Consider the following 22,803-nt stretch of genomic DNA (forward strand, 5'->3'; position numbering starts at 1 on the left):
GAGTCATGAAACTGTGACCTCCCTCTAATAGGATAAGACAGGTTGTAAGAGTCATCAGAATAAAGCTAGAGATTAGAACAGAGCCCCTGAAGGAATGCAGGTGCCTTTCTAAACATGTGCAAGACTGAGTAGTTCACCTCTGTTAACATTTCTCTCATCAAGCTTTTAAAGTTGAAATGAAATCAAATAGATCCCAATTTACTTTTATATATATAAAATGTGTGTTTATATACAGACATGCAGACAATTTTGATAAGGCACCATGGAAACAACGATCCTATCTGCCTACCCTTTGAACTTTGCAGTGAAAACAATGGTTTGCTGAGAAAGTCATAGTTGGCAAGGCTTCCAATGTGCTCAATCTGTGCTTTTAAGCTCTTTTGGATACTGTGGCAGAGTGTTGGTTTAGACAAGTGCCGATTTATCCCTGAGACCTGGTGGTCTTGCTTCCATCATTTTAAAATCTATTAAGTGAAATGTCACCAAGTGCATAACATGCATTCCTCAGAAAACTGTCTAATCGTACAGGGCATTCATTCTCACTTATTCGCTCCTTTTTATTCCTTTGTGTCACAGCAGAATGCTTCTGGCAGCACTCTGACCTCTGATAACTCCAGTGCGGGCCGCAATAAACTGGACTTGTTGAAGAACAAAGCCCGGAGTTCTTTGACTAGCTCCCTGGAGAACATCATCTCACGGGTATGTGTGTGTGTGTGTTGTCCGTTTGTGTCTTAATGGTTTATGAATGGGGATTGACCCATTTACCCACCCTTGTACTATGAATAATACCTTTGTTTGTGTACAGTACTATAATAACTCAACCATCTGCTGTATTTACTCACAAAGCAATATCATTGCATAAGGATAAAGACCAGCTAAGCCTGAATTCTCCATTAGATGTCTGTGTTCAGTTAAAGGGACAGTTCACTAAAAAATGTACCTTCGGTCATTTACTCACCCTCATGTTGTTCCAGACCTGTATGAATTTCTTTCTGTCGTGAAGCTCAAATTAAGATCCTTTTTGGATGGCCACCATCTGCCTTTGTTACATGGAAAAGAGCAACATTAAAATACCTCAAACTACACATATCTTCTTTTGTGTTCCATGAAAGACTGAAATCATACAGGTTTGTGAATGATGAATGACATGTTGATTAAAGAATAACAGAATTTTTTTTTGATTCATTTTATTCATTATTCAAAAAGTCTGTGTAGATGTAAATTCTGACATTCAAGTTGCTTAATTTTTTCCCTAGGGAGCCAACCGGATGCGAATGCGCCTGGGAAGCATGGGAAGCTTTGACCGCGTGAGTATCACACAACACGTGAATACTGTCATTTTAACCCCAGCTCTTGTTCTCTCCCTGCCAAGAATCACATCTCTGTTCTGCCCCTGCCAGCAAGCATGCCTCTGTGGTGTCAGTTACCACCACATGCATTCACCACATAAAACCAATGCTGTGTTATAATACACTACATGTTCTTAAGCATCAGCTTGAGTAATATGATTAAAGCTGGTCTGTCAGTCTCATCAGGGGGTCTCACTTGTTGAGGTTGGCTTGTTTTGACCCTGTCCACCTCTCTGTCTCGGTGGGGTGTGAAATGTGAGGTGTGTGTGATGGTAAGATCGGGTCTCTGAACTCCATGGAAAACAGGGTCCTCACATGGCCTCAGAGGCACTGTCAATGTGAGCAGCCTTCTCTCATGCTTAAACTTCAGCTCTCAATAACATGTTACAATCTAACAGTCCCTTACTCATGGCTCTCTTCCATGTTCTGTATGTACTGTGAATCAGTTCTGAGAATACAGTAACTCCAATAGAGTTATCATCATATAGTGAGTCTTCTCTAAAACAATGAGAATGATTGATTTAAATGCATAGTTCTCCCAAAAATAAAAAATATGTTATCCTTTACCCACACTCATGTTGTTCAAAATGACTTTTTTCTTCTGTGGAACAAAATAAGATATTTTGAGAATTTTTTTAAACCAAATTTTTTACGAAAAATATCAGTACAAATGCTAAAAGAAGTGGTTGCAAACAGAGGCGGCGCTAGGGCTGGGCTAAGGGGGCTTAAAGGGATAGTTCACTTTGAAATAAAATTTTGGTATGTTTTAGCTTACCTCAAGGGCATCCAAGATGTAGGTGTCTTTTTTTCCGCAGTAGTTTCAATTTTGATATTTTTAGGTCAAACCGTTCTTGTCTGTCAGTCATATAATGCAGGTCGATGGTCACTGTCTCAAAGAGCATGCACAGAGTCCAAATTAAAACAATTCCCCATCGTCCAAATTAAACAATTCCCCATCGTAAGTACACATTGATGGCCTAAGACACGAAACGAGCGGTTTGTGTGAGAAAACGAACAGTATTTATATCGTTTTTACCTCTTGAACACAGCTGCGTCCAAATGATCTGAGAGCGCGGGCGGGTATAGATATATACTCTAGATGTCGCATTGGCTACTGCGAAACCGTAGCCAATGCTACGAGACAGTGACCATCGACCTGCATTATATGACTGACAGACAAGAACGGTTTGACCTAAAAATATCAAAATTGAAACTACTGCGGAAAAAAAGACACCTACATCTTGGATGCCCTTGAGGTAAGCTAAAACATACCAAAATTTAATTTCAAAGTGAACTATCCCTTTAAGCCCCGAATGTTTTTAGTAAAGCCCCGAATATTTTGTTACCTTGTCTTTCTCATAGAGCAAAACAATTAATCAGAAAAACAAATGTGAATAAGATTACAGCAGCCGCGGTTACCTAATCATGAAAAGTACATATTACAGTTTAATTTATATTTTTCGCTTTGCATTAAAGGTACTTATGACGTGCTTTTGCAGCGTTGAGCATTGTAGCCAATCACAGACGCATTGAACGCATCGGCCAATCAGAGGCGTTTAAATGAGTTGCTGTGCTGAAGATGTGTTTTGTGCGAGCTCACAGAGTTCTACACTTTCGCAAACCTGTCATTATTATTGGCAATAAACTTAAGATGCAAATAAGAGATTCACTGCAAAATATTTGATATTCTTGATGCTGCTCTGATGCACTCCATTACGCACTGCTCTGTTTGTTGTTAGGATGACTAAAAGTTCAGTGGTCTAGCTCATCAATGTCAAAATGATTAAAGAAGTGAACGAATGCCTGGTAAAATGTAAGTAGATAAACATTTAATATTTGACTGTTTTACAATAGAAATGTTCAACTACCGACAGTATCCGGTGACGCAAATTACCGTTGGGGGGGGTGGCGCAATGGATAAGACACATGCCTTTGGTGTGAGAGACCCGGGTTCGAATCCACTGTGAGACACCAATGTGTCCCTGAGCAAGACACTTAACCCCTAGTTGCTCCAGAGGCGTGCGACCTCTGACATATATAGCAATTGTAAGTCGCTTTGGATAAAAGCGTCAGCTAAATGAATGAATATAAATTACTCAACTTTTTTTTTTTTTTTTTTTTGAATAGAAAATATGCTATTTCCTTGATTCGTTTAGAGAGAATGCATGCATAATTAAAAATAAAATATTATTTGCAAATAGTTAAAATTATTTCACTAATACAATAAGCCTTTTTTTTTTTTTCTTTATTACCTTAAATCGCTTTTATAATGAATTAATTCCTTTAAATAAAAATACCCAATTTTAGTTTGGGCTAAATCCCTGAATATCCACTGACCTTAGAACCGCCCCTGGTTGCAAAATTAATTGAATGAAATAAAATAATAATCAACCAAAATAAAATAAACGCAGGGTTCTCAAGGTCATGGAAAACCAGGAAATATCAGGAAAGTTTATGAACTTGTATGTACTATGAAGTTTATGTAGTGAATATCTATTTGTCTAGTTATGCTCTGCTCTAAAATATTTATGTGATTAAATATTGCTTAAAGGGGACCTATTATGCCCATTTTTACAAGATGTAATATAAGTGTCCCCAGAATGTGTCTGAAGTTTCAGCTCAAAATACCCCACAGATCATTTATTATAGCTTGTTGTAAATGGCCATTTTTGAGTGGAAGGAAAAACATACTGTTTTCATGCATGTATCTTTAAATGCAAATGAGTTGCTGCTCCCCACCCCACTTTCCAGAAGAGGGCAGAGTCTTTACAGCTTGTGCCTCCGATAGTCTGCCAAAAACTAGTCTATCACGGTCACGTGGCATTGCAGTTCTTCATCATCATGAAAGTTTATTATCTGCATGCATTTTAAAGCCATATCAGTCTGAACTTCTGATAAACGTTTTTTTCTGAGCATGTGTATATTAGATCTGTGTATTAAAGTTAAAGCAGCGTAATATACTGTTAATTTGAATATTGTATGATACACACACTGGTTTTATGTTCAAGCACCATTTAAAAGTGAATTTTGCATAATAGGTCTCCTTTAAAACTTGCTTGCAGTCACAAGCCATAGCAATGTGAATGTGTTTTTTACAATCCTTATTCAGAAATCTCAAACAACTGGAAAAATCATGGAGATTCATTGGTCAAAATGTGTGCAAAGCAAAAATGATTTTGTATACAAAATTAAGTGGCATCTGTAAACAAATTATGCTAAAACTACTTCTCAGAAATAACTTCTCTTTTCCTAAGCCTTTTGAATAATCACTGGTCCAAAATCGATCAAATCTTGTGCTGTGTGAAGGCTCCTATTCGCTTTGTATAACCATGTCAAGAGAGCTATTATATTGTTTGGATCATTTATTTTTCCCAAATTTAGCTGTAGGCAGCTGAAGGAAGTGGACAGGGTTTGCGATTTGTGTGAGTGAAAGGAGAGAGAGCGTTGTGCAGCCGTTACTGGTTTCCTGGCCCTGCTGTGTACTGACTCACAGGAGAGCATGGGTTCAGGAACTGCCATAGCACAAGGACAGGAAACAGAGTGAGGAAGAGAGCCAGAGAGAGACCCTTCCTATAGCCATCACAGTAAACAGCAGCCAAAAACCTCCATTGTGCTGCGTTCCACCTCCAACGGCTCATGTGTGTGTGATGTGGCTCTGTGACACAGACTATTAACATACAACAGATCACAAAGTGTGCAACCACTTCTGACTGGGGAAGTGAACGAGATAGGACGGGGAGAGGGAAAATGCTGGGTGAGTTCAGAATCAATAGTTTGTTGTAGCTGGTGTCAAGTCAGTTGTTTTGCTTTGCTTTGTCTGAAATTTGAAGGTTGTACATTCATATCTCAGTAAATTGCTTGTTTCTGTCTGGGATGGATCCTTGCTGAATGTGAGGTTTGACTCATTGATAAGCTGAGTTGTCTGACATTAAATATAATCATATCATCTGAGGTTGTTGGGTCCAACTCATCGCTGACCCGGTTCATTATCTGCTCACCCTGCAGGGCGACTCTCCTGGTGACTCCCCACCTGGTACTCCACCCAGTTACCTTGAGGACGACCCAGATGCCCCGCAGTTCCGTCGCCGGGCACACACCTTCAGCCACACGCCCATCAAGAAGAAGATCTCCTTCACTGAGGTTTCCTCCCAGGCCTGTAAGGCTCCACTGCGCCGGCAGCAGTCTTTGGCCCCAGAGCTGCTGCAGAGCAGGTAATGCATTACTTCCTGTTTGCTCTCATGTAATAAAGCCATTTATCTTTACTTCTGTTATTCAACAGTTATATGATGTATAGACAATCACAGCAATGTGCTGATGTGCTGAAAACCGCTTGTTTATTTACAATCATAAATATTCTTCAATACATATAAACTCAAATTTGAGCATGAATGCTTACATGGTCAAGAGTGCATGTGGCATGTCTGTGTATTGTTGGATTTAGCACTAATTCAAATCATTTAGAAAATGACTAAATCTAGAGAATGTGATGCCTATGATTTTTATTGTTGAATTTTGTGAACTGCAGTATATTGGTTATTTTAATGAATCAACATTTTATTGATGGGAGTCTTTCAATTGTTTGAAAATTAATTAAATGAATTATATTATATGCCAGTAAATTTAACCAGTATCAGCCTTTACTGAGAATTTCCCCCAATTGAGGACATTATATAATTGAGTCTTAATATTATTTAGGAATTTAGTATATAGGTCAGGGGGGCTTCAATTCAGTTTTAAAGGGATACTCCACTTTAAAATGAAAATTCTGTCATCATATACTCACCCTTATGTTGTTTCAAACCTGTATGAATTTCTTTCTTCTGCTGAACAGAAAGGAAGATATTTAGAAGAATATCAGTAACCAGACAGTTTCTGGTCCCATTGACTTCCATAGTAGGAAAAAAATATATACTATGGAAGTCAATGGGACCAGAAACTGTCTGGTTACTGATATTCTTCTAAATATCTTCCTTTCTGTTCAGCAGAAGAAAGAAATTCATAAAGGATTGAAACAACATGAGGGTGAGTATATGATGACAGAATTTTCATTTTAAAGTGGAGTATCCCTTTAAAAAAAGAAAAAGAATTGTGCGATATCAAGACATTCAATTGATGGCTCTAGTTTTATAGTGTAAGGAATTTATATTTTTTAATCACTTTAAATACATATAAATATATATAAATTTAAATATAACAAATGCTGTACCGATACATTGTCGGCTGTAATCGATTTAATATAGGTAAAATTATAATATGCTTCTGAGAGCTTATGTATTTTTGTCAGAGCTTTTACTGATTGAGCATTTAAAAACGTAATAGTAAAAAAAATTCCAGTAATCAGGCAAAACCTAAAATTATGATCTTTCATCTGCTCAGAAGCGCTCATGTGTTCTAGACTGTGGTTCCACGGCCTTGTTTAGACCTCTGTAATGAAATGTGTATTTGTCGTGGGCCTTTTATGTTTCGGCTCCCTCAGCAGTATTGGTATCTCAAGAGTGCGCAGTGTCTCTGAGAGTGACTCCTACTTCAGTCTTTCGTCCTCCTTCCACACCCCCACTTTCCTGAAAAGCTTTTACCAGGGCTCCCTTGGCTCACTGGCCTCCCTGTCGGACAGCGGGAGTCTTAAGAGGTGAGAGGGGGCGTCGATCGCGTTTCCCTCCGGGGGTGCCTGAGGTTCGAGCTGATAGCGGCCTTCTCTGTACCTGTCTGTTTCTTAACCCAAAGGCTTCAGTCACTGTGTCGTCAGTTAAGAAGAACCACTTCTGTAACTCGCTCTATCTTTCTGTCAACATTGTTGGACTTTGTCATTGTCCACTGGACGAGGGATGCTAAACCTCAATTGCATGTTGGCGTCTTTACTAACTAATGGTAAACAAAAGCGTTTATCATCTATATTGCATCCGCCAACTATCACAGAACTTTCTTCTCATCTATACTCTACAGTGCTTAAATATTTAGAATATATTGTGCTTAAATATTGAGAATAATTTGATATTTTATGTTGGATAATAATTCAGAATTCTTTTTTTAAGAGAAAAAGCACTACCAGGTTGGTTTGAACAATTGCGATGATCTTTAGTTCATCTGTGGTGATTTGATTTCTCTCTTTACCCGACTGATTTTTGTACCTGACCTGATTAGAATAGATATATCAGATATTCAGTTAAAGCAGGCTTAAAATCATAGGCTTGCTGGTCAGGCAGAGTGGTTTTGGGATTAAAGACCAGCTTGTCAACCAGCTAGACCAGCTTATCCAGGCTGGGAGACCATCTTAAACCAGTTTTATGATGGCATCCCACACAACAGTCAGAGCGACAAGATGTAAGTGACTGTCTGTGTCAGTAAAATGGCCCTCTGTGAAAATGTAGTTCTCGGCTAGTTCCTATAACTGAGTTCCTATAAACTACCCAGTGCGAAAGCCTTTGTTTATTAATTTTCATATAATTCCAAACCTGTATGACTGACTTCTGCTGAATACAAAAGAAGATATTTTAAAGAATGTTGGTAATTTCTCAAAATATCTTCTTTTATATTCCACAGAAGAAAGAAAGTCATAGGTTTGGAACGAGGGTTAGTAAATGATTGTAGAGAACTATCCCTTTAACAAAGCTCCTGTCATCCACGCTATTAAGTAGAATATAAAGCAGCGGTTGTCAAGGGCGAGTGTATTGGAATAGTACTTGTGTGGAATATAGACCCCCTCCCAAGGGTTTCTTTGCAGGACAATAATATTTGAACTATGAGCTCTCCTTCATCTGAACAAAAGCTAACTTGGGATCACTGATAAACGATGTTCCTTGATGTGTATTCACCCTTCATTTTTTTGAAATAGCGGGCTCTTATGATCCAATGCTTTGAGTGCTCTGAAAGGAGGAGATATTTAAAATGTCACTTCCTTGGCCCTGCTCTGTTTTCTAGAAATTGTAGAGAGGGTCCTCCTCTTTGTATGTTGATTGTCACCAGCTGTCTTTTGTAATTGGATGTGCAGCACACCTGTCTGTTGAGCGGCGGTCAGGGTTTGTTCAGGCCAGGGTTAATGCATAACATTCAACCCTGTTTCACGCTTTCATTAACCCCGTCTGAATTGTCCTTGCTGTTGCTTGTGTTATTGTTGTGGTAACCAAGCAAAGAGACGGGTACAGGGAAAATAGACAGAGACCTGGGGGATAAAACAGATTTGATTAGACTTTAAGCACGTCTTGTTCCTGCCTCTGATATTAATTTATAAAGCTTCTTAGATTTGGAATGGCTTGAAAGATGTCTTATCTAATGGAATAATAGACAAAATAAGCATTAGGCTTTTTCAGCTTTAAAAGTTATTATAAACCCTAATTCTAAGTATTAAACATCAGTGTATATATATATATATATATATATATATATATATATATATATGTATGTATATGTATATATAATACAGTATAATACTTTCTATTCATCATATAATCATGAAAAATTAAGTAGCGCAACAATTTTTTAACATTAATAATAATAAAGAGCATCAAGTCTTTTATGCTCACCAAAGCTGCAATTATTTGATTGCAATAAAAACGGTAATATTGTAAGATTGTTTTCTTTGTTTTTGTACATAAGTTGAGTCATGTGTTGCACAAAGTTTTTTCTGTGCAATGCATTATTCAGTTCTTCTTCATTCTGTTCACTTCCTAATAGTTCTTCTCATTCCTCAAAACAGGTAATCTGTGTTTTATGTAGCTTATGCATGAAACCAATTAACATCTATTATGAACCTCTAAACGCTCTGCTTCTTATTGCTTATGAGCTTTTGCTGAATGAACTTGTTACATAAATGTATGTTGTTTTTAGCTTATAACTGGTTTGACCAACTGTTTTGAGAGCACATGGTAAAAAAAATGTCGGCCTGTCTTATTTGAATAAGCGTGTGTTGTTTTGTTTGCCTGCAGTGGTAATGGGGAGGGCAGGAAGAGGTCTCTGTCAGGCTGTAGCACCGATTCTTTGACCTTGCTGCCTCCACGCAGAGTTTCTTGGCGCCAGAAGATTTTCCTGAGGGTGGCGTCACCCATGAACAAACCCTCCGCTTCTATGCAAACCGTGGGTAGGTACTGCTTGAGCGTACACACAGACAAGCAGACAGGTGCAACATTACACCCTGTTCTCCCAGCAGTCTATTTATAGTCAACACTGCATTATAAATCATTGTTCTGCATGCTTTTGAACTTCAAGACAATTCTCCCTTTTGCTGGGATTCAAGAAAAAGAAACATCTTTTTTTTGTCAGGGAAATGCACAGTACTCCATTCTTTAAATCACTTTATTGTCTTTCCATGCCATTTGAGCATGGATCTTAGACATTTTGGTCAGCATCTGCTGTTTTCCAGACCACATGGATGGCCGGGAGCTGCTGCCACTTTCTCCTCGGTCTTTGAACCAGGATCAAGACCCCCAGGCCAGCCCTCTGTCCCCAGAGCAGGGCTTTGGTGGAGAGAAGGGCCGGCGCTGCCCAGCTGACTACAGGGCCCTGTGGAAGAAAGCCATCCACCAACAGATTTTGCTCATCCGCATGGAGAAAGAGAACCAGCGCCTGGAGGGTTAGTGTTTCTACTTGTATCTCTCTCTCTCTCTCTCTCTCTCTCTCTCTATCTCTCTATCTATCTATCTCTCTATCTCTCTCATAATTTAACTTTTCTCTCATTTGGATTCGCACATAACGTGCAGATCCACTTCACTGGGTGCCCGTTCGTTCACCCAAAAAAGACAATCGTGTCATCATTTTCTCATTCCAAATTCATTTTAGCTTTCCTTTCATTTAACACAAAAGGAGACATATTGATTATCCAGATTTTTACCAAATAATGAATGGAGTCACCAGGGGCTTCCAAAAAAAAATGCTTGAGTTTGAAAATGTGCATGCGTGAAAAAGCTATTGTATGACATTTTTGTAGTGCCTTTTTAAACTTTTATAAAAACCACTCTGACCAACAAGTCTGATTTTAGGCCTGCTTTGTATAACTTAATATCTGATGTATCTATGTAAATCTAAATGTTATAATAGTATAAATAATACTAAAACATCATTGGCTTAGATATATTAAAGAGATCTTAAGATTGACTTAGAGACCTTAAAACATCTCCTTTTGTGTTGCTCAACGGAAAGTCAGTCATACAGGTTTGGAACAACATAAGGGTGGGTAAATAACGGCCGAAATGTCATTTTTAGGTTAACTAAAATATTTCCGAGTAGCTCAAATAGTAGAGCATTGCACTGACAAGGGTAAAGTCATAGGTTTGATTCCCAGGGAATGCATGCACTGGTAAAATAAACCTAATGTATGTACAAGTCATTCTCAATGTAAGTCACATTGAATGAAAGTGTCTGCCAAATGCACAAAAATGTAAACCTTCAGGAGTAGTCCAGTGTGCATGGTACATTGTGGAGTCACAGGAGAGGGAGTGTTTCCTCCCGCCACTCTGATTAGACTGTTGTTTTTGCCATGGCCTTATTTTAAGAGGGGCAAGTGTCACTGCCTCTATTTTACATTCTGGAGCAAAGTTAATTATAGATGGGAATGTCTGGATGACGTTCACGTTCTTTAAGAGTGCACTTTCAGTCCTGTGACCTCTGGGCTACATAATAGCTCTAGTCTTTTAGAAATAGTTTAATAATGTCATTATTTCAATCTCTTTAACACATTATGAAAGGTTAATATTGTGTATTTTCAACTTTGCTTTGGAAGAGCATAGCAAAAAGTATGTGAAACATTGCCCTCTGTTGGCCAAACTGCATCACGCATGAGACTCAAGTCGCTTCCTCTACCCTTTTACTTTTGATAATTTCTGTCTGTTTTTGTGTGCTCTTGGATGGGCCGAACTGAATGAACGTGTCATTGTAGAAGGTAAGAAAATACAGCCATGGCATTGACATCTTGCCTGAACAGGCTGAACTTCAGGCAGTTGTTGGCATGATATCATTGTTTGGCTGCATTGTAGTATACAAACCAGCATGAGGCAGATAGCTACATGTTCTCCAGTGCCCATAAACAATAACAAGTGGTTTTTAGGATATCATCATCTCCTGTCAAGTGCAATAGTTGCAGCATTGCATTAATCTGGAGTCTAACAGAGCATCGTTCTCTTATTCATCTGTTCATATATGCTTTTATATTGGATAGTACAAATGTGTTGTGATGCTTTAAGGTTACTGTAAAAGGCCATGCCATGACTTGGTATACTTTAAACCTTGTCTAAAGTTTCTATGGAAATGGGGAGTTGCTTAATATTCCTCGAACTATCAGCAGCATGCTACATTTTATTGACAGTGATGTGCGCTTGCCTGTGAGGCTTCCATTGTACATGCACTGCTGTAAAGGCACTTTTATTTTTACAAACTGAAACTGAAAATTATTGTATGCATGACTTTGATGAATGGCTCTCAACTGGTTTTGCTTGTGGACCCATATTTTACATTGAATATCAAGTGGCAAACCAGCGCAAATTGCTAATAAATGTTATTTAAATAATCTGATAAATGTCGTTTTTTTTATATGAATTGTTTTAAAGAACATACAGCATATTATTGTAATCTGCTCTTAAAATATGATGAATGGCATTTTATAAATCATATACTGATACAATATTATTTTAAAAATATGAATTGATTTAAAAAAATAAAAAAAGAATTGCATTTAGCATATTTCCCCTTTCTGTCCACATTTTGGGGTCACAACCCACAAATTGAGAACCAGTTACACAGAATATAAAAGCAATATATGAATTACTAGTTGTTCTGATGTTGGTCTGAATAAATGAATGCTAAACAGTTTTCTCACCCTGCAGCCAGCCGTGATGAATTGCACATTCGTAAAATGAAGCTGGACTACCAGGAAGTGTGTCAGTGCTCCAAAGATTTGCAAGCCCTGTGGGACAGGAAGTTGAGCAGCCCCTGCCGCACTAAAGTACAGTGGGACAAAGAAGAGATCAACAGTGCCATCTGCCAGGGTAAAAACTGTTCACTTCTGGTCTCTGGCGTGCTACTCTATATCATCTTTTGTTGTTACACTTGTTCCAGAAATACTTACACTAGCGTTCAAAAGTTTGGGGGTCAGTAAAAAATTTTTTTAATGAACTTTTATTCAGCAAGGCCACATTAATTTGATGAAAACGGACAGTAAAAATGTTTACATTGTACAAAATATTTTAAATGTTGTTCTTTTGAACTTTCTATTCACCAAAGAATCTTGAAAAACATTTTTTAATCAACTGGTTTCAACATTAATAATAAGAAATGTTTAATGTGCACCAAATTATATATATTATAATTATTTCTGAAGGACCATGTGACACTGAAGACTGGAGTAATGATGCTGAAAATTCAGCTTCACCATCACAGGAATAAATTACATTTTAAAATGAAAAAGGTTATTTGAAATTGTATTAATATTAATAATGTTTTTACTGTATTTTTGATCAAATAAATGCAGCCTGGGTGAGCACAAGAGACTTCTTTCAAATATATATATATAGTGGCGAGCAGGACGAGGCCGAGGGCCGTTCTCCATTGTACTGTGTAGATTCAAATAAACATGAAATTGTTTTGCTCTTCTAAATAACGCTCAGATTTCCCTCAGTTAGTTTGTATGTGTGTGTTCTGTAGGTGTCCCCAAAAGTCGGCGAGGTGAGGTGTGGCTCCTCCTCTTCCAGCAGTATCGTCTGCGTCACCGTCTGCCGCAGCGGCAGCAGTCTCCTGAAACGCCTTATCAAGATCTCCTCAAACAGCTCACAGCACAGCAACACGCCATCCTGGTCGACCTTGGTCTGTATCCAACCAAGCACGTAGAGTTTGTTTATAGGGCAAAACGCATACTGATAAACTACATACATGGAATGCATTTCAAAGTTGTAATATATTATTTATTAATTAAATGTCAAATCACATACAAAATGTGACTGACAATATCAAACAGACAATCAATCAGACTATACAACTGTATATTTTCATATTGTTGCAGCAAATTCACATGGACATCAGAATAGTGTTATATTTTTGACCCAGCACATTACTGAAGTGATGTTCCCCTTTCCAGGCCGGACATTCCCAACGCACCAGTATTTCAGTGCTCAGCTGGGAGCTGGACAGCTGTCTCTGTACAATCTCCTGAAGGCCTACTCCCTGCTGGACACGGAGGTGGGCTACTGCCAGGGCATCAGTTTTGTGGCCGGTTTGCTACTGTTGCATATGAGCGAGGAACAGGCTTTCGACACCCTCAAGTTCCTCATGTACGATCTGGGCATTCGGCGGCAGTACCGTCCCGACATGATCTCCCTGCAGGTGCGCCGTGTGTGAGAGAGTGTCAGATTTCACTAGTTCATGTTTTGCTTTCAGAACTGGCATGTTCACTTTTCTGATTATGCCTTTTGTTAAATGTAGCAGAACTGGTTTTTGTGTTAGATAATGGAACAAGTATAGAACAATGTGTCCTAATTTGTGGATCTGAATGTTCTATCATTTTTTTCCTATTGCATCAAAAACTAGATTTTTATCGGACACTTTCATTTATAAAAAATAAAAAAAAAGCCTTGAAACATCAGCTTTGAAACTTTTTTGCACAATGCTACCTCCACACCACCAGGTGTCAGTATAACATTCAAAGCCATTGATGTATTGACCTGTGAAACATAAATTGAAAGTGACCTAGCACACATTACATTTAAGAAAAAAAATAAAAATAAAAATAGTGCTTTTCTTTTAGTGATTGTATATTGCAAATCCTAAAATTGTCACAACGATCAGAACAGAGAGTATTTTTAATACACATGACTTAATGCACATTTGCTCAAGTGGTATGCAAACAGCCGTCTCCACCTCTTGCACACTTTTTCCTCCTCAGCTGTTAGTGATTATTCATCATCAGACGTGCCAATGTTTAATCCCGTGAGAGTGCTGTCTCAGCTAGTTGCGTTTGAGCCTGTTGAAAGGTCACACCTGTAAGTGTGAGGACTTTTTCTTCTTTCTCTCTCTCTCTGTAGATCCAGATGTACCAGCTGTCCCGTCTGCTGCATGACTATCACCGCAACCTGTACACTCACCTGGAGGAGCACGAGATCTGCCCCAGCCTGTACGCCGCACCGTGGTTCCTCACCCTCTTCGCCTCTCAGTTCCCGCTCGGCTTTGTTGCCCGTATATTTGGTATATTTCACTTCCTACGTAACTACCTTATTCAGACCTAAACGAATGTAGGGTATGTGATGGGGTTAGGGGGAACATGAAATGATCTTGGTTGTTCAAATTCATGCATTTCACACATAAATCAAGTATTGTAGCCAGTGCTTAGCCTTTGACTCTTGTACTCTTGTTCTGTGGCAGACCTCCTGTTTGTCCAAGGCACAGAAGTGATCTTTAAGGTGGCCCTGTGTTTGCTGAGCAACCACGAGGGAGAGATACTGGAGTGTGACAGCTTTGAAAGTATCGTGGACTACCTTAAATCCACCATCCCCACTCTCACTCACAGCCAAATGGAAGAGACAATCACCAAGGTACATTTAAAATGGAATAAACTTTATTCTTGCATATATGGGGACTTAATTTCCTCAACAAACATGACACTTTTTTTTTTGTACACTTATGTTTTGTTTCTCAGGGAGTTAGCACATGGTCATGTTGGTACATGTGTTCATGGTCTTTTTCTTTTTCTTTTTTTTATATCAAGATTTTAATATAAAATAATTATGAATGTTTAAGGGAAAGTGTATTGTTTGGATCCTGTCAGCAATTCTTTTATTTTAAGTACTTCAACTTCATATCATATCATATCATTTATTTTCATATTGATAAGGCAAAATTTTAAATTTTTGTTAGTTTTTTATAGTTTCAGCTGTTCATCTAATATTTTTTTCCGTCTTTATATCAATTACTGAAATGATTTTCAAAAAACTAGTTTTAGTTACCAATAACAACTCTGATCACCCATGATTTTGACATGTTTTCCTTGATGTATTTGATCAATCTCAAAATATCATTTTTTTAAAAACTGCAACTGGATACTATACCGTAAAGTGACCATATGGCATGATCAAAGTGATCATGTGACAATGGTGTAGCATACTGTTTTTGTTGCATACTAAATGCTGTTTCATATACTATTTTTAATAGCAGACAGCACAGTGTTTGCTATGCAGTATGCAGTACACTGGTGTCTCTCTCCACACACTGGCCAAACAGCCTATTTAGAGTAGAATGCACATTATTTAACCACTAGGTGGTGTAACTTGCTTTTCAAAAATCAAAAGCCCTTATTGTTAATGAAATTGATAACAAAAAAATATTTAGAATTGTGTGTATATATAATATATTATGCTACTGTATATGGCATATTCTCTGACAATAACTGTCATTATGAAATGTGGTTTGCAGGCGACTGAGATGGACATCTCCAAGCAGCTGCACGCGTATGAAGTGGAGTACCACGTCCTGCAGGATGAGCTGTCAGACGCTCCTCCGCCATCAGAGGAATCTGATAGGCTGGATAAACTGGAGAAATCCAATGCCCAGCTCAAGAAACAGAACATGGACTTGCTGGAGAAACTGCAGGTATGTAGATGTTATATCACAAAATAGCAGAAGTAGAGAAGTGTTTTGTGCCTTTATTGCCAGTGTGTGGCAGCACAGTACAAAAGACAAACAGCCTGAAACTGGATATCTTTACAGATACGCCTCTTCGTTTACTACCAAAGAATATTAAAATGGTACTAGATGATTTTCACATTTAAATTAAAAGTAATTGGAATTCAGCTGATAAAAGCTTGTTGATCGGTCATCCACTAGTGTTTATGAATGTGGGAGAGTGAATTATCCTCGAAACTCCATTAGTCTAACATGTAATGTCACAACATGCTGATCTCCAATTTGTTCTTAAAAACAACCTGTTGCTAAAACCAAGCTGTTCCTAGAAACATGATATAGGGGAAAGTGAAAATATATTCGGCTCGCTTTGCAAATTTTCCAAACTAACATAATAGTATTGTTGATAGTCAGTGTTTTTATACATATATATATATATAGATAGATAGATAGATTGATAGTGTATGTATGTATATATGTATATATATATATATATATATATATATATATATATATATATATATATATATATATATATTAGTATTTTAGATGTGGATAAATGTCATTTTACTTTCCATATAGAAAATCTACTTTGATATGTTAAATGTATTAAAAAGACCCTTTCTAAATACACTACTGTTAAAAAGTTGGATTTCTGTACTTTTATTCAGCAAGGATGTATTCAATTCATCAAAAGTGACAATAAAGACTTTTACATTAGCTGCTTTTCCACTGTCAGGCTGAACGGTAAGGAACGGTACCAGTTATATTTCCACTGAGCTTGGTTCGGCACGGCCTGGAGTTTTCAGCGCGGTTAGCCAGCTGGTAGAACCGTGCTGGTAGAATGCTTGTAGTGACGTCAGGATTGATCACTTGTCTGTTGCCTGGCTGCCAGTTTCTCTATAGTTGGCCAAGTGCGCTAGTATTAGCGAAGTTAATGCAAGTTAATAATGAAATTAAAAGAAATATCTGATCATCCTCCATTACACGGTCGCTATTTACATCTCATATCGTCTGTTTCATCGCTGACGGTGGAAATGTGACACTTGTTCCACAAAAATCTGATTTTAAATAAATGCTGTTTTTTAAACTTTCTTTGATTCTAAGAAATATTTCTTAAGCACTAAATCCGCATATTAAGGATCATATTGGACTCCAAAGACTAGAGGAATGGCTGCAGAAAATTCAGCTTTTCCATCACAGGAATAAATTGCATTTTAAAATATATTAAAATAGAAAACAATTATCTTCAATTGTAATAATATTTCATAATATTACATGTTTTACTGTATTTTTCTTTAAATAAATGCAGCCTTGGTGAGGATAAGAGGCTTCTTTCAAAAACATTCAAAGACAGTGTATATGGTCACATGACAAAAATTGTGCATAGTTTCTTCACAAGATTCATTCATCACACAGTGCTCATGTTTGGTTTTCTTATTAACAGGCGGCTCGTTTGAAGATTCAGACATTGGAGAGCAGCGTGGAGAGTTTCCTGTCACGAGAGAGCAAGATGAAGCACCTGATCCGTTCTCTGGAACAGGAGAAAGCTTCCTACCAGAAGACCATTGAGCGCATGCGCAGCAGTTTGCCATCAGAAGCCATGGCTGAGGTGGAGATGACACAACTCAAGTCCAGCAATAATGGGAAAGCCAAAGCTGCCTGTAAAAAGCCTTGAATGGCCGTCCTACTGACTGATGCATCATATCGGTACATCAGTAGTGTTAGTCTGCTTCTTCCTCTATGTTCCCATCATGCTTCACCTTTGATGGCCTAATTCAATTTTTACGTTTGAGAAATGGGAACGTTTGACACCTTGCGGCTGCACTTAAACTTGAAAACAATACGGAAGTGTTTCCTTTCCAAAGAGCAGCGTGACTAGTCCGCGTATGTGGCGTGTTGCATTAATGTCCACACGTGACTTTGTGCTCACTGTGAAGATTTTTTTTGACCTGGCACTCCAAAGCTGGAGTTTGGAGGAAGCCAAATATTTACCGGGTCGACCTTTTGCTTAAAGTGCTTCACCTAAAGTGCAGGCAGGAAGTGAAACCTTCTTCTGCTGGGTTTCCTCTGCAACTTACAAACAGTCCTGCTGTCCAGACTTCCTAGTTTGAGCTCATGGGCTTCAAGTGAATCACTGTCTGAAGACATGAAGAGTTTCTTGTCTTTAAACCCTCATCTTTGTTATTGCACAGTATTCTGTGTGTGCAGTGAGGAAATATGCCTGAAATATGTTTGTGCTGGATACTATGCCATAAAGATGTGTTCATGTAATCATTCAAACACTGTGGATAATAAATCCAAAAATCCTGTGTGGATTTTACCTTAGTTTGGGTTTCTTTTCAATTGATCACTTAGAATTTTGTGTCGCACTGTACTTGACATCTGCGCAAATATTTTTGTAGTGTTGGAAAAGAGCTAAAGCATTGATTTCATTAATTTTTTTGTCATAATTTTTTTATATTACAGGTTTTACTTGATGTTAGTTCATCTGGGCCTAATACATCAAAAATGATAGATGATGCATTGGGTTAAACTGCCTGTTGTTGGCTAAATAAGACTGTATATGTATATACAGTAAGAAGAATGTGCAGAATACTTATATAGGATTATCTACTTGAACACTCATTCTTGTTGTCTGTCTTCAAATTGTCTCACAATTGACCTTATTTTGATAGTTCAATGAATGAATCACAATTGTAGTAAGATGGTAAAACTCTTAGGGCAGTGTTCGCAAACTTTATCAAGAGCTTATTTCTGCTATTTTGTGCTTGTGTGAATATATGTCAAAAGTGGCATATAAGAAGAGTTACTGCTAGGCTGGTGGTGGTTACCAGTGGCATGTAAAATATGTCTAATCTTTATTCTAGATAGTGGTTTTTGATTGTTTTTAGATAGTTTTCTTGATCTCTTTTAAGAAATACATTTCTGTGACATTGCGAATTGGAAAGACTTGCACATCTTTATAGAGAGTGGAAACATGCGCATGTTTAACCAAGGGCTGCAAATACATCACCTGTTCAGAGAAGGTACATACTAGCAATACTTCTGCACCAAAGTTTAACAATGTGAAGGACGGGGGAGAAAGAGCCAAGTCCAACTTTTCAATATTTCTCAGTGCTATCATGATATCATGTCTTCATACAGAAAAAAACATAAAGCACATGGTCTGGTGGTGCATTTGATACATCATAGTCATACTTTTTCATACTTTATATTCAGTGTGCCAAAACATGTTCATCATTACCATCAATTTTCCATTATCACATGCCGCTGTTACTTCTCAACACCTTCAACACAAAGATGCTGAGTTTTCTTGGACTACATTAATATCTGATTCACTTTTGTTTGTAATGAATCTTTGTTCATCATTGAAAGTGTGTGTACTGACAGTATCTCGTGATTGTTCCTTTTGATTTTGGCTGAGTTGTCAGTCCTCCATACTCCATTAAAATCAACTTTTTATACCTCAGTTTCCATTTTTTATTATTGCTTGTCAAGGAAAGCATTATTATTATTATTGTTTGAACTTGGTGAATGATTTTTTGTTTGACATTTTTTAATCTTCACATGAAGATTAAATACTGGGAAAGTATTTTTTTTTGTGTGTGTTTCACTACATAAAGGTTTATCAGCAATATCGTGGGATGCAAAAACATCTTAAAATACTAGTACCAGTCAAATATAAAAATATTCAGGGCTGGATATTATGATCAATATGTGTACGTTTACATCATCGAAAAACTAAGAAAAACTAAGGTAAAGTGACATTTTAATATTAATACAATGGAATCTGTTTTGTTCCTCATATTTTAAATTCCTCAACTCTTAAAACTGTTTATGCCCAGATTTAAATTAGATTTTGAATCCCAGAGTTTTGGACCCCACTGTGTGTGTTGAACATTTGTATGAATATGAAGTTCTGTATTATGTCTACAATGGCAAAAGTGCTAGAATCCCTTTAAGACCTAAAACTGATGACATACTTGAGCCAGTTTGCATGATTTTCTTCACCGTCCGGTAAACAGAGCCTCCTACAAACAGTGCTTGAATATGAAATTGAGCCCTTCTCTTTACCTGAGGCTGTTAAACAGCAGGTCTGAGACTCCAGTCATGGAGAGCTCATGGCTTATCCTTTATCTCAAGGCCAGTGCTGGTTTGAAATTGTAATACCACCAATATTTTGATGTAAATTTCACTCTTTTATAATGTTGCCATTGCCAACATGTAATACAAGAAGACAGCCTGAAGATGTTTATGGTTTCAGCGCATTTCATTGATTGCTCTCTGAGGTGCTGTTTGAATTAAAAGGTTGTCGTTCTGTGCCCCGTTCTTATTAATACATATTCGGAGGAAGAATAAGGAAGTTCTGCCTGTTTACTGACAATGATGCAACATTGGTAAAAAATAATTTCAGTAGCCGTTTCAGATGCTGCATGACAATGCAGCCCTCAATTTCCTCCGGCAAGGAAATTCATAATCAGAAGATACATCTAGTATTTGAGGTTGTTCCTCATTTACAAAAATTTTTATACACACATAAAATGTAATAATTTATATTATAGAGCTTTTTTATTTACAGTTACATTTATCACATGTTACTTTTACTAATATACAGCATGGCTGTTATGAATATAAAATCTGCCTTTGTGCATTTCTAGTTTAACGCCATCTGATACTGAATTGACCGGGGTATTTAATTTAGTATTATGATTTTACAGTGCAAAAACAATCTTAGCTGAACTGAATCGCGAGTCCCTATAATCAAAAAGAAACATGAATGTAAAAAGCTACACATAATCACTATTATTTTAGACATGCACACAGTTTATTTATTAGACATACTCCCTAAGGCTTAAGCCCAGATAAAAATGCATGTTTGAGTTGTTTTACCTGAAATCAACTTGCACTGGCATATCTTAAAATATGTCAGTGCTATTGTTTTGTCTCAAGATGCACATCAGTTTTTTTCTAAGGCACGTTTAAAAAAGCTACTTAAATGTCCTAATTGAACTAAGGCCTAATCCTGGCTTAATCTAAGCCCTGTCTGTGAAACTGGGCCATTAATTTCTAAACCTTTTAATACGTCAAAGATATAGGAAAAACCACAGAGTGTTAGACTGACCTGTGAAAGTTCTTCTGTTTAATGAAAGTCTGGGCTGATTGTGTTCGGCCTGATAAATGTCTGTGCTTATGCAAAAGAGCGTCAGTTCTTTCCCAACCATATTACTCAGAAGAATCAACATTTTTGGCACAGAAAGTGGTGATATGTAGTCTTACAAGATAGATGGGAAGTTAAGCCCAATTTTCCTGCAGGGAGTAGACAGTGAGTCATTGGACCAGATGTAGGACCAGCTGAGAGATGGAGACAGCGCATTACCCACCCTTCGTTTCGATAAACCTCCTTTTGATGGCGAGAGGATGCAAAAATACCACACTTGGAGCGTTGTCACGCCGCTTATCTTTCGCTCTGAACAAAAGGCAGCATTCCGTACATGTTCCCTGGTGAGGGTGTTTCCTGTGGAGGGGAAATGCCTGGATGGATCATGGAAGTCAGTTGGGGATTGGCGCACAGAACGCTTCCTCTGCACAACCTTATCAGTGTTTTTTGTTTAATACCATGTCCATCCTCCCACTCATAGAGATGAACAACAAACGGGTTTATGTCAAAGGGTGACGGAGTGCTGCAAAATAGCCATCAAACCGCTTTGTTTGGGGCATGTTTTCCCTCCTTGTGTGAAAACAGATTTCCAGACTGAACAAAAGATACCTGAGAGACAATTTTCAAAATATCTTCTTTTGTGTTCCACAGAAGAAAGTCAGTCATATAGGCCTGGAATGAATGGGGGTGAGAAAATGCCAATATCCTAGAAACATGCATGCTAATAAGCAACTAGTTAATATTAAGAATTGGACCCTCAACTAAAGTGTTACCAAATAAACATAAACAACAAAATGAAAGTAAAGCAGCAGCCCCTCATGGATGACTGCCAAAAAACCTAAAACAAACACACTAACATAAATGTCCCAGGCCTGGTCCTCTCTCATCCTTCTCTGTCGTCACTCCTTTTATCCTTCCGGAGCTCCTCCGTGAGACTTGAGACCGGTGTGTGGTGCAGTTGACGGCCATTAACACTCGCACCACCGGCCTCGCTCCGTTCCCATGACTCTTGCTTGCCACAGTATAGAATATTTATTATATTTATATCTAAATATTTAAACAAATATTTTATTAGGCTATACATTTTGTCAGAAAACACTGCTAATTTTGAATGGTGTTAGCTGAGAAGGATGCTTTTTGCAGTTACAACAACAACCAACATCTAACTGAAATTGCTAACCAGCTAAACCTTGACCAAGTGGGTCCAAACTGTTAACCTCTCCATAAGCAAAACAATACCGAAAAACCAAAATGCTTTACACTTTTTAAGACAAATGAATAAAATGTAGCAAACTTGTCATTATATTAAGAACCTTCCTTAGTGTCTCCCCTCAACCTTAAAAGAAGCCTGTTTCTACAGTTACATTTTTGGCCAGAGATAGGCTGGAGTTGTCAAGCAGAGTTTGGAGGTTAGACTTAACACAGGGAGTCAGTGTCCTCTAGCCATATAAGGTGAATGTTATTGCATAGTTCGTGATGAAGCAGACAATGATTTGGGGCAAAAAGCAAGAACAGTAGAAGATGGGGGGGAAATGACTTTGAAAAGCAACTATGGTAACACTTTATTTCGATGGTCCCCTTTAGATATTCTTTTTACTATAAGTAACTTTGCAAGTACATGTCAACTTAATCTACTAACCCTAACCCCTTACTCTACTCACCATAACCTAACCCTAACAGTCTACTAATACTCAATACTGT

General features: G+C 37.8%; 1 protein-coding gene across 4 annotated transcripts in view; it reads left to right on the forward strand.

Moving 5' to 3' along the window:
* tbc1d4 (TBC1 domain family, member 4) overlaps window positions 1-19,408 on the forward strand; it is a 31,844-nt gene extending 12,436 nt beyond the window's left edge. The window contains exons 8-20 of one of the 4 annotated variants that reach the window (XM_082175111.1): window positions 577-699; window positions 1,257-1,307; window positions 5,355-5,560; window positions 6,829-6,978; window positions 9,272-9,423; window positions 9,706-9,915; window positions 12,161-12,322; window positions 12,978-13,136; window positions 13,408-13,652; window positions 14,351-14,510; window positions 14,688-14,857; window positions 15,735-15,911; window positions 17,389-19,408. In XM_082175111.1, the coding sequence (XP_082031237.1) occupies window positions 577-699; window positions 1,257-1,307; window positions 5,355-5,560; window positions 6,829-6,978; window positions 9,272-9,423; window positions 9,706-9,915; window positions 12,161-12,322; window positions 12,978-13,136; window positions 13,408-13,652; window positions 14,351-14,510; window positions 14,688-14,857; window positions 15,735-15,911; window positions 17,389-17,619 (2,196 nt within the window). In that variant the 3' untranslated portion in view covers window positions 17,620-19,408. Of the gene's footprint in view, window positions 1-576; window positions 700-1,256; window positions 1,308-5,354; window positions 5,561-6,825; window positions 6,979-9,271; window positions 9,424-9,705; window positions 9,916-12,160; window positions 12,323-12,977; window positions 13,137-13,407; window positions 13,653-14,350; window positions 14,511-14,687; window positions 14,858-15,734; window positions 15,912-17,388 lie in introns of all 4 variants that reach the window. The other 3 variants (XM_082175112.1, XM_082175110.1, XM_082175113.1) reach the window with 3 other exon arrangements.
* The last annotated feature ends 3,395 nt before the right edge of the window (window positions 19,409-22,803 follow it).

Source organism: Leuciscus leuciscus (genome assembly GCF_965113295.1).
Source record: "Leuciscus leuciscus genome assembly, chromosome: 7".
In the NCBI taxonomy this organism is placed as follows: Eukaryota; Metazoa; Chordata; class Actinopteri; order Cypriniformes; family Leuciscidae; genus Leuciscus; species Leuciscus leuciscus.